The sequence below is a fragment of the Hyperolius riggenbachi genome, chromosome 3 (assembly GCF_040937935.1).
Source record: "Hyperolius riggenbachi isolate aHypRig1 chromosome 3, aHypRig1.pri, whole genome shotgun sequence".
Classification (NCBI taxonomy): Eukaryota; Metazoa; Chordata; class Amphibia; order Anura; family Hyperoliidae; genus Hyperolius; species Hyperolius riggenbachi.
Genome location: NC_090648.1, coordinates 132,612,186 through 132,629,099, shown reverse-complemented (window position 1 = coordinate 132,629,099; position 16,914 = coordinate 132,612,186). Strand labels below are relative to the sequence as shown.

Below are 16,914 nucleotides of genomic sequence, written 5' to 3'. Positions count from 1 at the left end.
CCATCGGCTGAGCTCATTGCATCACAGTTCACAAAAAATATAGATTTTCTCTGCTGGATGCTATTGTCTTTCCTGAGCGTGCCTGGGTGACACCATGCTTGTTTCATCTCACACATCTTCCCATCAGTGAATAGCTGCTCACAGTGAGACACGCCTGCCTTTGCATTGAGGAATTAGCAGGCTAAAGACCTCCAAGGGCTTTTAAAAAATGTATAGGACTTCAGTGCCTCTTACATCTATTTTCAGCTCTTAAAGGAAGCTGAAGTGAGAGGGATATGGAGGCTGACGTCCTTATTTAGTTTTAAACAATACTAGTTGCGTGACTATCCTGCTGATCCTCTGCCTCTAATACTTTTAGCCATAGGCCCGGAAAAATCATGCAGATAAAATGTTTCTGACAAAAATCTGATAGGATTAAGTTCATGCTTGTTTCAGGCATGTGATTCAGACAGTTCTGCAGTCGAAGATCTCAGCAGGACAGCCAGGCAACTGGTAGTGTTTAAAAAGAAATAAATATGGCAGCTTCCACATCCACTTGCTTCAGGTTCCCTTTTGGCCGGTTTTATGCCTGGCCATTGCGGTGCAATGCTCCACCCCATAACACCGCAACGCAAAATGAGTAATTCATACAACCCTGTGGCAGAGTGTGCCGACAGGATCATATGCATGCCCCCCCCCCCCCCCCCCCCCCCCACACACACACACATGTCCTTCGAAATTTATCGCCACCCCTCACCCAGTGACGTACTCCCTGCTGGATAGGAAGTACGTCACTAATAATTTCCTGTTCCGTCATGTTCATGTCGTTCAGCGCATGCGAGCCCCGCTGCTGCCACTAACATATTGACTTACATGACTTCCACCGCTGCTGCGTCATCGTGGAAGTCTGATGATAATGCACTGTTGGCTTTGCATCGGCTCCGCAGTGGATTGGGCACAGTAAGAGTGCTAAGCCCCATTGCCTAGCATTGTTGTTGAGTTACCCTGGGACAAATCAGGGTAACACAATGAACACTTGCAAGGCAATAGTAAAAGGGGCCTTAACAGTTTTTGGGTATTCAAAGAAAAAAATGTCACACGATATACTACTGCTATTGTCTACATTTACTGCAGTGGACAACATTTACTATGCCTGCAATGACTTAGTAGAGTGCAACTTTATCGATGCTCTCAGATGAATAGGTGACCTGCAAGGTGGTGTTTACAAAGCTAGCTTGCTTTAGGGATAAAAGAGTTCACATCTGTGCACATTGTTGGGAAAAGTTACATGTAGGGTCAGTCTAACTCCCTGTTATGTCTGTTTGGCAGCTTGTAATTCCCCTGCTCGCTCAATGCACTACTGTTCCTGTTCCTGTTATGATTCTTTGCTGATGGGAGCTGCGTTTCTTCAAGATTGGCATAGAAAAATCACAGACATAAAAGGAGCTCAGCTGTCCCTATAGAATTTGTGCCCTTGTTACTGTGCCCCAGGAGCGGGCGTTCTGCTACAGCTGGAATCTTGCTCAGTCAGCTGGCAGCAATTGCACACCAGTAAGAAAAAAAAAAATCATCCTAATTTCCATTAACTGCCTCTGAGCCGCCCTTTCACTTAGAGAAAAGTAATTTCTAACAATTGTGGGCTGCTTTATTTAAGAGGGCAGGGGGGGCATTCTGCGTGCCAGCGCCACTGAGGCTAATCGCTCTGCCAGGCTGAAAGGAAATAGCTTGGAAATTCTGCAAAAAACTGCCCTGATATAGTTTGCGTTCACAAAAATAGTAGCGCATACAATGCAGTAACCATTAGAAACCTGTCAAGAATCAGTTCTCTTTTTGTTGTGGCGGCTTAAACATAGCAATACATAAAACAAACGAAACAATTGATGAGATAATATGCGGTAAAGTATAATAAAATCAGGTGCAAACTTTGCCTTCATTGACATTTAATGATAATTTAATCAATTATAAAACTGATAATGACCAAGGCTGGTTTAAGGTAAGCGGGGCAAAAAAAATAACGTACCTCCCAATATGTAAGATGTCCTCTGTACCCCCAGCCACCCCATGTAGCAGGATTAGGTGGCCTCAACCTTCAGATAGCAGCAGCATTAGTTGACCTTTGTCTCCTTCCCCAAGATGGCAGCATTAGGGTCGTTTTACACTTAATGCATTGGTATGCGTTAGTGTGCGCTAGTATGCGTAAGTATGCGTTTTTTCCATAGCAATGCATTGTGAAATAGCTTTCAGTTGAAACGCCTATAGTGGGAACTGAGCGATAGGAAAACATGAACATTATTGTTTTCTTTCAGTTATAACTGAGAGCAACTGATTAAGTGTAAAAGGGCCCTTAGCCAGCATTTGCCCCATCCTCCTATATCACTATTAGGGCATCTTTTGTCCCTTGCCTCCCTTGTATAACAACATCAGGGCTCTATTTTCCATAAGGTACAGTAGGCACGTGCCTACAGGCGCCTTATGTGGTTGAGTCGGCCCCCCTCCTCAGATCACTGACCTCAGGAGCTTACAGTCTAATCCCTGGCTCATATCACTGACCTCAGGCTCTTACACCCTAACCCTTGTCTCAGGTCACTAAGGATGATGTGATTAGCGTGTAAGATTCTAAAGACAGTTAGTGACATAAGAAAGGGATTAGAGTTCAGAATATTTTTACTTGGGGGTGTAGCCTGTCTTCAGAGGGGAGGGGGGAGTTTAGGGCATGAGAATGCCTGTTCCTACTAGGGATGATCACAGATATGCAAATTCTTCCAAGTTGATGCAAATGTATGCAGATTTTTATGCAAATATATGCAGCTTGAAAATAGACCAATCAATTTAGTCCATTTTCAAACTGAATACATTTGCATAACAATTTGCATAACTATGGAAGTATTTGCATCTCACTGATGATCCCTAGTGCCTACGGGCCTCTGAGTTGGAAATCTGGCCCTGAGCAACATCTACTCTGTATTTTGCCGTTAGAGGGTGTCAATGCTAAATAAATACAAATAAAATACATATATTTGAACCAGAGCAGCACAATACATTTTCAGGTCTGTAGATAACTGTAACGATTGTGGAACTTTCTCTGTGATCAGCGCACAACGCGTGCGCTGACACGGCGGAAATCCTCCACAAGCGTATATTTGCAGGCACCCAGCAAAAGGTGCTACGCACCTGTAGAGGGAAATTCCTGTCGGCAGATGGCGCTGGGGAGTGCAGAGGAACCAATCCTCTGTACCTCCACAAGTGCCAGACAGGAATTGTACGAAGCGCAGAACGCAATCGCAAGAGAGGCGATTGCGAATGAGATTGAGCAAAGGGACAGGTTGTATGTGTGTGCGCCAATCCAGTCGCCACCCCGCGACTGCACACACACAACAGCAGATATGAAATAGGAACGCGATCGCGAGAGGTGCGATCGCCAGACGTGACACAAGGCAGATCAGAATAGAATACGAGGGTAGCAAAGGCACAGCAAATAATACAATAAGGAGATACGGAAAACAACAAACGCTAGCTAACCGCGAACACCGCACTCATTCGCAACAGTGCACGCGGTTATGCGCGATCTCCACGTGATAAGCACAATAGAGACAAGCACGCCTAACTAACCATTAACAGACAAACATGAAACAGAGGACGCGAGCGCTTGCTTAACGGTTACCTCGCCGAGCCTCCAGCAAGCGTAGCGGACAAGACAGACACACGAAAACAGGGACAAGCGAGAGATAGGATCCACAGCACTAGCGGAAAGTGGCTAGCGCAATCCAGGCACAGAGTACAGAGTAGCAGAACAGAAGGATCCCCAGCGCTAGCGAAAAGTAGCTAGGGCGATCCCAGGAGACAGAACAGAAGAGATAGCTAGTAGCAACCGCTGCACCAGCTATACTCCAAGAACAGAGATCAGAACCATTTCCTTTCGACCACCGTTGGGACAGGACAATGGCAACAGGCAAGACAAGACAGAACAGGCAATACAGATAATACAACCTGACTGGGCTAGAAGGGGAGCCTAAAGCAACCCCCAGGAATTAACTATACTAGATAGCAATGGCTGACACTCCAGCAGTGTCCATCAGGAACAGACCATGGAAGGGAAATGACCAGCAAAGCCTTCTGGGAAACATAAAGCTCTTATAGTGCCAGTCATCAAAGAAGGCAGGTAGGGGATTTGCATAACGAATGTATGCAAATTCCCCAGCAAGAGAACAGACCAGAAACTTGCAATGGAAAGACAGGTCTCTGTTCCAGAGACCTGCAGCCCACAGACTAGAGGAATGGACAAACAGCTGTCTGCCTGTGCAGCCAGCTGAGCGGATCATCACAATAACTTAAAAAGTCAGATCATTTAAACAAGTGATTGCATGGGCCTTTTGTTGCGTGCGATCAGTAAAGATTAGCAGTTTAACTCCAACAGGAAACAGACGAACATTAAGTGCCAGACTGATGTAATTTTAACTACCAGACTTCTATTAGCATATTAATCACCTCACAGTTATGGTATATTGTGCCTGTATGTTATGCAGAGTATTACTGTCATTTTCATGCATTTAGCTATTGTATGGACAGAGCAGAGCCAAGTGGTAAGCGTTACATTTATCTGAGCACGTGCTATTATTTCTGGTTATATATAGAATGCAGTGCTGCCCAGGGCTGATTCTGCAGCAAGCAGAGTGTGCCTGAGAAAAGGGACACAGCACAAGCATAGATCATTCCCAGGAAGAGAGCAATCGCTGCATTTGACACTCTCATTTTATTATAGGAACAAAAGGCAGAGGAACTGCTTTGATTTGCCCTTCAGATGAGCAACCTGATGAGACTGAAACTTTGTCCTTTTGTCTCAGATTGGAATGAGCATAATTTGAAAGTTGATAAAAGGATGGTGCTGCCTCTCCTCTTTCACAGTCTGTGCTCCTCATATCAGGTCTGATTATCCTACTACTACACTGTTCAGTCTGATTTGCTGAATGCATATCTAGAAGGACATTTACTTATATGTTCTGTTTCAGGAGTCTTATCTCCTGCTCATTATAATCAATGTTTTCCTCTTACAGGGTATATATAACATCTACGGTATGTCCTTGGAGAGTGACAGGGAATACAACTTTAACCTCCTTGGCGGTAACCCCGTGTGTGACACCGGGTAAGCCGCCGGAGGGTGGTGCTCAGGCCCTGCTGGGCCGATTTACATAATTTTTTTTTTTCAAACACGCAGCTAGCACTTTGCTAGCTGCGTGTTTGGTCTGATCACTGCCGCCCGCCGCCGATGCGCCGCTACCCGCCGCGGATACAGGCCCCCCTGCATACCCCTTGCGCAGCCTGGCCAATCGCCGCCAGGCTGGGCTATGGGGTGGATCGGGACTCCCTGTGACGTCACGACGTCCATGACGTCGATGACATCACTCCGTTCGTCGCCATGGCGATGGGGGAAGCCCTCAAGGAAATACCGTTCAGAACGGGATTTCCTTATGGGCAAGCGGCGCCGGTGGCGATCGGAGGGGACGGGCGGACGCCGCGGGGAGGGGGGAAGCATGTAGCTAGCGCTAGGCTAGCTACATGCTAAAAAAAAAAAAAGTGAAAAAAAAACCTGCGCAGCCGCGGGAGGGTTTTTTTCACCTTTTTTTTTTTTTTATACCGCCAGGGGGGTTAAGTGTATCTCTATTCTGCACATATCCTTAAAGGAGTCATCAGACAAAAAATAGGAAAGCCGATGTACTAACCTGGGGGATTCTCCAGCCCCTTGCAGCTGTCTGTTCTGCACTAACAAAGCTGTTCGCAGCCCCCGGCGTGGGGTCCCCGCACAGTGCACAGGACGACCTCGAGGTCGTCCTTACTGTGCCTGCGTGAAGCGTTGCTGTCAATCAAGCCCACGTTGTCTGCGGTGTACTGCGCAGGCAGGTGCAGAACTACGGTGTCTGCGCAGTACGCCACGGACAACATGGGCTTGATTGATAGCAACGCTTCACGCAGGCACAGTAAGGATGACCTCAAAGTCATCCTCTGCACTGTGCAGGGACCCTGTGATGGCCGCTGCGAACTGAGTTGTTGCGTGGGTCTGACAGCTGCAAGGGGCTGGAGAAAGCCCCAGGTAAGTAAATTGGCGTTCCTTTCCTTTGCCTGATGACTCCTTTAAAGTGGAACTAAAGTAAGAGGTATACGGAGGCTGACATATTTATTTCCTTTTAATCAATACCAGTTACCTGGCAGCCCTGCTGATCCTCTGCCTCTAATACTATTAGCCATAGCCCCTGAACAAGCATGCATCAGATCAGGTGTTTCAGACTTTAAAGTCAGATCTGACAAGACTAGCTGCATGCTTGTTTCTGGTGTTATTCAGATACTACTGCAGAGAAATAGCCCAGCAGGGCTGCCAGGCAACTGGTATTGATTAAAAGGAAATAAATATGGCAGCCTCCGTATACCTCTTACTTCAGTTCCCCTTTAAGGACCCGTTCTCACTCAGGCTAAATCGCCGGTGATCGCTAGCACTTTTTAAAGTGCTAGCGTAATAGTAACTATATGCGCAATTGCTGGCAATCATTAGATATTAGCGGTAAACGCAAAGTGCGGTACCTGCAGCATTTTCTCGTGATTGTGATTACAATGCTAAAAAAAAGTGCAAATCGCAATTACTGAAAAATCACAAGAGTATACAGTGATTTTACAGAGTTAATCGCAGCAAAAAAAATCGCCAGCGCAAAATGCTAGCGCTAATTGCTAGCGTTTTGCGTTTGCAAGTGAGAATGGGCCCTAAGAGTTCCCTTGGCTTGTGGTACTAGGGACATTCATGTATAACAGCACATAAACATTTTGCCAAAATCCAGTTTTGTGCCCTGGATGAAGTAGAGTACTGTTAATGTTTCTAAAATTCTATTATCATGTATTGTAACCTAAGGGTCTTTTACATTATATCAATGGCTGTCAGTTGTAACTGAAAGGACAACTGATGTGCAGTCAAGTGTCCATGTTTCCCAATGGCTTTTTTCAAACTATATGCTGAAAAACTGAAGCTTTTTTCACAATGTTTTTTATTTAAGTATTTATATTGCGCTGACATATTACGCAGCACTGTACAGAGTATATTATCTTGTCACTAACTGTCCCTCAGAGGGGCTCATAATCTAGTCCCTACCATAGTCATATGTCTATGTATGTATCGTGTAGTGCATGTATCATTGTATCACAGTCTAAAATGTTTAGGGGGAAGCCAATTAACTTATCTGTATGGGATGTGGAAGGAAACCAGAGTGCCTGGAGGAAACCCACGCATACACAGGGAGAACATACAAACTCCTTGCAGATGTTGATCTAGCTGGGATTCAAACCGGGGACCCAGCGCTGCAAGGCGAGAACACTAACCACCGTTCTGCCCGCACTGCTATGGAGAAAAATAAAATTGCACAGCAACACAATGCAACACATAGCACCGCATTAAGTGTAAAAGGGCCCTAACTCTCACATTGCCCCTCCCCTACCTATGCCTAACTCGAAGGGCCCGAGCCCACTAATGCAGTTGTGCGCAGTTGTATCTGCTTTTCCGCATCTGTAACATTGATGTGTTACTGAAAAGCGGACACAACTGTGCATGTGGGCTCAGGCCCTTACCCCACTACCATTGCCTAACACTATCCCCTCCCCCAATGAGCCAGCAATAGAAACCGCTAATTCAGTCTGTCCATAAATCTTGCCATTACCACCCCTGTGTGCAATAATTACACAGCTAGTGCTGCCATGTAATTATCCTCCATGGAGAGCAAAAATTACAAGGGGCGAGTGTGAACCATAATTACCTGTCTCATACTAGGGATGAGCTCAAATCTTTTTGCAGAGAATGCAGAGATCAAAAGCTTTATGAAAATACAATGGTTTTTTACAAGATACACGTTTTTGTGGAAATTAGATCTTTGGTAAAAATGTGTTGTCTCGCGTTTGCTGACTTCAAAGCATTTGACAAAAATGTGTTCCGCATTCCCATATATTTTTGCAAACATTTTCATCAGTGGAAAGTGTATTTTCGTATATCCTTAGATTTCAATGCAGTTGTGGGTGGGTGAGGGCATCAAGGGGGTCTGTATGGCTGATATTGTGGACAAACCCCTCCCATAGTGTGATGTCATGGCCAAGGTCCTGAAAGTTTTCTGTCTGTGAACCTCATTGCACTGTGGGAAATAACTGCTTGTTCCCTTTTTTCCAACTGCCAAGCAAGCAGTTCCCTCTCTCTGCATAGAACTCTCAGTAACAAATATTCCATACAGATCACCTGGCAGAACTAAAGATGTCACCACCAGTGATACATTTCAGAATATACATCAGGAAGTGGAAAGTTTTTACAGTGGGAAAAAAACGGACTAAATAATCTGTAAATTAATGTTGTGAATAATAATCAATTTTATTCGTTATGTTATTTTCACTGCAGTTCCTCTTTAAGCCAAAGTTCAACACATGTGGTCAGGGCCGCATTTACCATAAGGCACTGTAGGCACATGCCTACAGCCACCTGATGATGGAAGGGTGGCTCACTCCCCTCCCTGAGTGCCTCCCTCTTTCCTTCCACATGCAGAATCCTGATGAGAATTCTCTCGGCATCCCACTGATGAGATCTCCCGTCAGTCCCAGGAACCTGTAGCTACCTAATACTGAGGGTACCTCTAGCTACCTAATTCTTGGGGGCACCTCTAGCTACTTAATATGGAGGGTACTTCTGGCCAGTGCTCATCCCGACCTCGTGATCACGGAATAGCCGTGATTCACAAGCATTTTTTCACTAATTGACATTGTGATCCGAATCCATGATCACATAGCGATCACGGATTCAGTTCCGAATGCCCGTGGTCAAAATCTGGCCGGTGATCACGGATTTAGCTGTGATCACGGCCATGATTAAAACCACCAAAACCCGCCGACTTTAGCGGTTATTAGCAAAGCCCCCTTACATGATATAAACACCAAATTTGCAGGATATTTTAAGTAGAACAGTGGGAACAAGGGGGAAAACGATTTTAAAGTTTCAAAGGAAAATAGTATACATTTACTACATTTACATGTGTACTTTTTTCCTTTGAAACTTCCTTTGAAACTTTAAAATCGATTTTCTCAAAAACTATAAGGTAATTTTGAGACCTCAAATCCGGGTCGCGATCACAGCATATCCGAATTTTGATTCTGCCGTGGCCAGATTTACTCGAATTCATGATTGCGGGGTATCCGAGCAACACTGCTTCTGGCTAGTGGCTACCCAATACTAAATACCTAATGCATCTGTAGCTATGATGATGATGGGCAAGGGAAGTCATTGAGAAGTGACAGCTGGGACATCCAGGACACTTGCGGTGCAGTTTACGGGGGGGGGGGATTGTAGGTTCATGGAGGACGAAGTCTAAAGTGCCAGGACACCTGTGCCTATATGTTCGATTACAGCATAATTTTGATAGGACTAGTAAAACCTTACCTGGAATGCACATGGTGTGTTGTCTATGCAATACACTCTCAGATTGTAATCCAAGGAGTTGCAGGACATGCATCCAAATACTGCCACTTTAAGCTCCTTCACTGCACAGTCTGTGAGAGGCTCCCCCACCAAAGCATAAGTGCCAAAACTGTCCATTAATATATGGCAAGCAAAGGGGTCAAAAAGGCAATAAAATGTTGTAGTTTCATCATCTGCAGACATCACTTCCTGTAAGAAAAAGAAGAATGTTTAGCTGATGGGTCCTAAACCAAAATGTATCCTATAAATACTTGAATACGTGTTAACAAAATCATTGTTGCTATGTGTTAATACTGTGCCGATTGGTACAATTTGGAACAGCCCAATATAGTTGCCTGATTCAATCTGTTTTTATTTTCAGCGGCATAAACCAACAATCACACTTATGGGTTATGGGGTCTACTAAGTTCGACTAACAGAAAGAAAATTCAAATATACAGTATGTCTGATGGTAATCTCCACATCGATACACACTTTAAAAAATAAATAAAAAAATAGGACATACATACTGCAAATACTTTCATTTTTTATCAAGTCCATAAAAAAAAACTGTAACATTTAACCCATGTAGAAAAAAAAACATAATATTCAAATTCACTGTGGCAAGTTAGTGTCACAAAAAACAATTCTGCTCAAAAAAAAAAAATCTACTTTCTTCTACAGTTATGTGCATCGGATCACACCAGTCTGTTTCAGTGTCAGCCAAGCCCTTTATCAAGCATCCAATTTCAAATTTACAGGCAAATCAGTGCACCAATGTATAGACCATGTCCATTTATATGGGATAATGACCAGCATGGGATGTATTTGTCCTAGACACACTCTGGGTCACTCTTTGCAGGTAATGTGAGTGGACACATCTGTGCACTTTTTCAAATGCATGCATTCTGCAGTTCACAAATGCTTGCGTTTCACCATAGCAATGCGATTATAGCGAGTAACTGCCAATTCTGTGATCAAGAGTCACTCTGGCGCAAAACAACGGTCAGATCTTTGGAGGCCTTGCCCATTATCCCTGGTTACCTCCGGCAACAGAATTAGTCATTTCCATTAAGTGCAGAAGTTTTACACTTGCTGTTGATCTACTTAAAATAAATCTGACACCAGAATATGCTGAGAAGAAAACTTGCTGAGTGCATATGGCAATTTTCACACTCACTGTATAGCTTAGCAGCACTAATAACATTGAGAGAGAGAAGGTGCAGAACCTTTACCTCAGAACTTCAGAAGCTCATAAGTCATGTTTGAAAATTACATGGTTTATTAACAGTTACCTTACTACCGACTACAACTGTCCCACAAACGGGTGCACACTTTCTTTTATCTGATAAAGGAAGTAGTGATTGTGTATTAATTGGTACAATTTTAAGCTGTAGATAAAACCACTCTGATAATTTGAATTACAGTATGTCCCCTCTGGAACAGTAGAATAGCCACACCAATATATCTTCTAAGAACAGAATTCTGTTTAAAAAATGGCCTGAATGGTTAAATATTTACTTGCTTACTTTTGCTTTCTCCTGGAGCCTTATCCCATGGCAGGAAATTCTCTCAGCTCCTCCCTGCTGTGAGGAGATTTTTGTTGGTGTATAGAAGGGAGAAACTAAGGCTCTGTTTGTTAAAATGGACCTAAACCCAGAACTATCTCTCTGCTGTAAAAGATAAGAAACAGCATACAAACCTTTAATGAAAAATAAATATTGCTGCAGCCCACAGAATTTCAACTGAGATTGTGTAGAGTGGTTACTTCCTGGTTTCATGGGAGCACATAAACAGTAACCCCCCGTGTTTACATAAAGCCTGCCTGACAGTCACAGATCAGACAGAGCTGACAGCTAAAATTACAGTGGCTCATTATTTGCAAATAAGGGAGAATTAGACAGGCCTTTATCTCTACATACAAACATTGTGGGTTTCTCTTCTCTCCTGATGGAAGAGTTTAGGTCCCCTTTAAGGTAGCAAAGGACAAAGCTTCTGAGTCACATCTTATTGCAAGCAACCCATTTTTTCCCCACACACACGCACAACTTCCTTTAACAATATATACTATAACCATGCATAATGGCCACTATCACCATTAACTGTACATAACGTAGGGGGGCAATTGTGTTTTTTGTTCAACTGGCATTACTAAAGGAGGTAGGGTAACAATATAGGCAGCTAGGAGTCTGAAAACAGGTTTTAATGTTATGCCAGACTATACAATTCCCCTTTATTTGCATGGCTATTTTTCAAAACAATTAGTGTAAAATTGGAACAAAAGTGGAGTAGCTACTCAGAGGTACTGAACAAAATCCATGATTTGAATATCAATTCCACTTTTGCACCAGTTTTCTTTGCACTGGTTTCGATCAATCTACTGGTGTGCCTGTTAATTCACTTGCCTCCCATTTCCCCTGCTGACATCTTCTCTTCAGTCGGACACTCCAGTCACAGCTGACTTCAGCGCAGTGAGGGATAGTTAAGGCCACGGGAGTAGAGAAGGTCATATCAAGAGGTCCACAAGTGACCTCAGGCCCCAGAAGAACCTCTGATCCTTCCAGCTGCAAGCTTCAAAAATAAAAAGAGAGAGAGAAAGAGAGAGGAGTTATGCAATGAACACTAGTGGGTTTTATTTTCCAGCAGCATAATTACTTTGTTTTTCAGTGTAGCATTAATATCATAGACAGATGTGCAGATTGTCAATTTCCTTATAGACATCAGGAAATCTCTTACCCAGTCTAATTATTTACAGTTGAATTAGGAAACACCCACATGTTTGTACAACATTCTTGACATTCTAAAAGGCAACCCTGTTCAGTGAAACAACTCACTGCATCATATTTTCAGGGTCAGTTGCTAATGTTTTGGCCCAAGGAGAGAGTGATACAAAGGTTTACTTTTCTTCTCCTGTTAAGAAAATACCGGTTAACTCCTAGCTGTCATGTTGAGTTTTTTTTGCTTTGATTGATTTCTTTGTTACTGTCCTGCAACTAGTAGGTAGCCAGATAAGACAGAACATCTGATATGTTCATGCATTCTAGGTCAGTGATTCAGAAGGAATTACATACAGGCATACATTTAGCACAACAGTCAGATAGGTGACATGTTAAAAAGGAACACAGTCATATGGCCAGACTGTGAATTTAGTAGTACATACATGTTTAACTCCAACTCCAATTCCTCAATCTATGGAACATCCAACTCTTACTCCTCAATTTTTAATATTTTGATGTGTTGATTGAAGATGCAAGATACTTCATAAGACCAAAGCTGACCAATTCCATCTTTTAACCCACAATTATCTGATGGGTCAAGACAATCTACTGAACTGTAACGATTTGTGTAGCAAACAGAAGTCTGGTTATTGTGTGATCTGCAGTATCACCAATAAATCAGACACTATACCTGATTATATGGTGATCTGCAGAATCACCAATAATGCAAGTATAGCTAACAAGGTAATAGCAAGTGTACAGTGCTTGGTGCAACAGTAATACTGATTAGTTTGGTAGAACCTCACCAGAGGAGCTGGTGGGTACTATCAGTAAGGAACCTCACCAGTGACAAGGGCTCACTGGTGAGTAGAGTGGTCAGACAGATCGGTTCGGCAACAGACAGGAAGATACAGTACAAAATTGGCAGGCAGAAGGATAGAGGTATTTCAGGCAGAGTCAGCAATAGGAACAGATGGGCAAAGGTACAGAATCTAATAGCGTAAGAGTAGTCAGAAGAGAGCCAGAGTCATACACAGATAATCAAGCAATAATAACAGTAGTAATAACAATTCCTAGTCTTGTGTGAAATCCCTGGTTTCCTCCCAGATCAAAGCACACTGGAACTATCTAAGGTCTGAGTGCTCACACGAAGCATTCGCAACAGCAGACAGTTTGCAAGTGATTCCCGGAGGCTTAAGAAGCGGTGGAGACCCCTTGGCCATGCCCACGCCCATCAGCCAATCCGAGCTGCCGAGAGTCTCCTCTAACGTCAGCCGACCGGCAGGTCAGCTGACGCGCCTCCTCCCCGCATAAAGGTCCTGTCTGTGCGCGCGCGCGACAAAGCCACTCTATGAGCCACTGACAATCCCCTCATTGTGCTAGACGCCAGGGGGACAGGTGAAACACCCGACAGGGAAACTGAAGCAGCTGCGGTGGCATCCTGACTGCCCGCAGCTGCATCTCCACAGAATGTTACATGAACATAGTTTTAGCAGTATCTGCTTTTGGAGACAGAGCAGAGAACTGCATACCCTTCTGACCAACCAAACAGAAAGCATCACTTGGCTGTAACCTAGCAATGCCTCTGTACAGCATCCAGGTCCCAAACTGACTCTATTGGGATATTAAGTCCTGAAACCTTCAGACCTTAATCATTCTGTGTGTCTGCAACTTTAGGTATAAAAAAAGACAAAAATAGCTTATATGGAATACTGACAGGCCTACTGAACACCCATTGGGACCTAGCCGGTTGTGTTGGTGTTTAAATTTGGGTCAACCTCAAGTTCCACCCAAACAACTCATTTGATATAAGCTAATAATAATTATATGCTGTTAGGGTTTCTGCACTCTTACCTGTTGATATCTGCATTTTTGTCCATTTTTAACAGAAGGATGGAAAATGCTATAATTTTTTTCCATCCTTCTCAGAAACAGATGGAAAGCTGATGGAAACAGAAACAAAGATGGAGATAATGCTTGCTTAGCAGTTCGCAACAGCTGTTATTTCCCACAATGCAAGAAGTTCACAGACAGGAAACTGTCAGGCAGGGGTCATGAATCTGCACTGTTGGCTGGCAGCCAACTGAGAGCAGCTGACTATCGGCAATAGGGATTTGCACACCACGTGCAAAAAAATCAGCACTGCCATTTTTTTACCACAGCATTAAAACAAATACCGGGAGAGCTGCTTGTTTTTGCACATGGCACACAATTCCATATTGCTGAAAGCCAGCTGCTCTCAGCTGGGTGTTGGCCAACTTTGATTGTGCATTGGGAAACATTATGTGCATTTTCACCTTGTGGAAAATAGGGTCATGGCCCTGACATCACTATGTGGGAGGGATTTCACAACAATATCAGCCACACACATTGCACTAATGCACTATTAGATAATAGGTGAAAATTTCTCAAGGGAAAGGGGTATCAGCTATTGATTGGGATGAAGTACAATCTTGGATTAAAGTTCCTCTTTAAATATATTAGTGTAACGATTGGTGTCAGCACACAGAGTATTTCTGATTATTGGTGATCTGCAGTATCACAGTTAATACAGATGCCATACCCGACCATGTGTGATCTGCAGAATCACCAATAATACCAGTATAGCTTGACACAGGACACCTAATGTGGTAAAGTGTTTGGTGCAACAGTAAGAAAGGTTATCTCCTGAGGAGCAGGAGATACAGACTCTACTGCAGCCAGTGGGCCCCTGAGGTGCAGGTGGCCACTGGCTGTACTCAAGCTGACCTCCTCAAGCGGAGGAGAGACAGACTGTACTGCAGCCAAGGATTCCCTGATAGATTGGGAATCAGACTGCACTGCAGCCAAGGATTCCCTGATGGATTGGGAATCAGACTGTACTGCAGCCAGTGGACTCCTATGGGGTAGAGCCCCCTGACTGAACTGCAAGAAGGACTTCCTGAGGAGCAGGTAGCCCTTGCAGCTAATTGACACCTGGAGGGTTAGCGTCACGAGTAGTACAGTAAGACTGATCACTCAAGGAATGAGTGACAGCCAGAAGGGTCAGACAGGCCAGGTCGGCAACACACGAGTAGATAAGGTACAGAGACAGAGGGCTGATTTGGTAACCGGGTACAGGCAAGGTTGGCAACTGGTAGACAGATGGGCGGAGGTACCGAATCAGAAAGCAAGAGAGAGGTCAACAGAGCCAGAGGTCATAACAAATATCAATACGCACAATCCTAGTCTGAGGTGTGAGGTCCTTGGTCTCGACACCCGGGAACTAGTCTAACGAATAACACAGTATCATATACTAGGGTGTGAGGTCCTTGGTCTCAACACCCGGGAACTGGTCTAAGGTATAACACAGTAATGACACAGTAATCCTATACTTGGGTGTGAGATACTTGGTCTCAACACCCTGGAACTGGTCTAAAGTATAACACAGTAAACTTCAAGAACAGAATCTGGCTAAGTGTGAATTCCCAGTTCCAACTGGTTCTAACACACTGTAGGATCTGACTGAGGTCTGACTGCTCACACGTTAGTATTTGCAATGGCAGACAACCGGCAACTGCCAAACAAGTACTATATATATATATATATATTGTAAGGCTTGGTGGTGTATTCTCCACAGTCAGCATGCAACGCATGAGCTGACGTGGAGGAGGTACACACACTAGCACAAGGAAACAGGCTATCCCTAGTATAGTGGAGGGGAGGACTGACTCCAAAAGGAGATTGTGGCGCACAGAGCCGGTGCAGATCCGACAGCCACAAACAATGCTTTCGTTATAACGTCTCAGCGCAAAGTAGCGCTGAGCGCATAAACCAGAACTGAGGAGATCAGGACAGGTAGACAGAATGAACGCTTGCTAGCTAGCTAGCGGCTACTTAGCGACAGCAAGCGTCCAAAACAAGACAGACTGGAATGAGGCAGCCAATGCGATTGCAGCGATGGCGTGCCTCACAAAGACAGGACAGGATAGTCAGGAAATAGCAGGATCAAGATAGATGAACGTAACACAGACAAATATACAATAAGTAAGTTTTCCTAGCGTATTACAATTACAGCTATCAATGAAACTATTTGTAACGTCTGACTAACATATGTATATATCGGCAATGAACCGATATATGACATAAGCAGGAACGCTGACTAGGACTGGAGTAATACAGGGAACAGGACTCAGAAGGATTCGCTATCTCTTCGCAGAGATGAACACAATCCACAAACGGTAACAGAACAGGATTCAGAAGGATTCGTTATCTCCTCGCAGAGATGAACGCAATCCACGAACAGGACCAGGAGCAGGATACTAGCTCAGCACGGGTGCTCACGATACGCGCAAACTACCAAAACGTGCTGGAAAGCTGACTAACTGCACACAGGATATAAACAGTTCGTGTACGTATACATCAGCGACACTGATGTATCAACGTAACACGAATACAAGGAAAATAATAAACGTGCTGGTATGCATATATATGGGCAATGAACCAATATATGATGCAAAACCAGCAAAGTATCTTTTAGAACAAGAAACACGATCGGGGGCTGAAGCGACAGCAAGACAGGCTTAAAGAAAACCTATGCTGAAAATAAAAAGTCAAAATAAACATACCCAAGTCATACTTGCCTCCCGTGCAGTCTACTCCTCAATCTATTTTTCCTCTCCTGCGTCCTGTTTGTCCACTGTGATCAATAGAATTCTCCGTCCTCCATTTTGAAAATGGCTATTACCCCATAACAGCTTCCTGGTCAGCACACTGTTAAACTGTAACATCGCCCAC

The 16,914-nt window shown here is 44.0% G+C and overlaps 1 protein-coding gene across 1 annotated transcript in view; it reads right to left on the bottom strand.

Annotated features, from left to right (window-relative positions):
• UNC5D (unc-5 netrin receptor D) overlaps positions 1–16,914 on the bottom strand; it is an 868,705-nt gene that overhangs the window by 73,479 nt on the left and 778,312 nt on the right. Inside the window, exons 12-13 of the mRNA XM_068273557.1 lie at positions 11,848–12,013; positions 9,425–9,652 (exon numbers count right to left, since the gene is read on the bottom strand). Of these exons, the coding sequence (XP_068129658.1) occupies positions 9,425–9,652; positions 11,848–12,013 (394 nt within the window). The remainder of the gene's footprint in view (positions 1–9,424; positions 9,653–11,847; positions 12,014–16,914) is intronic.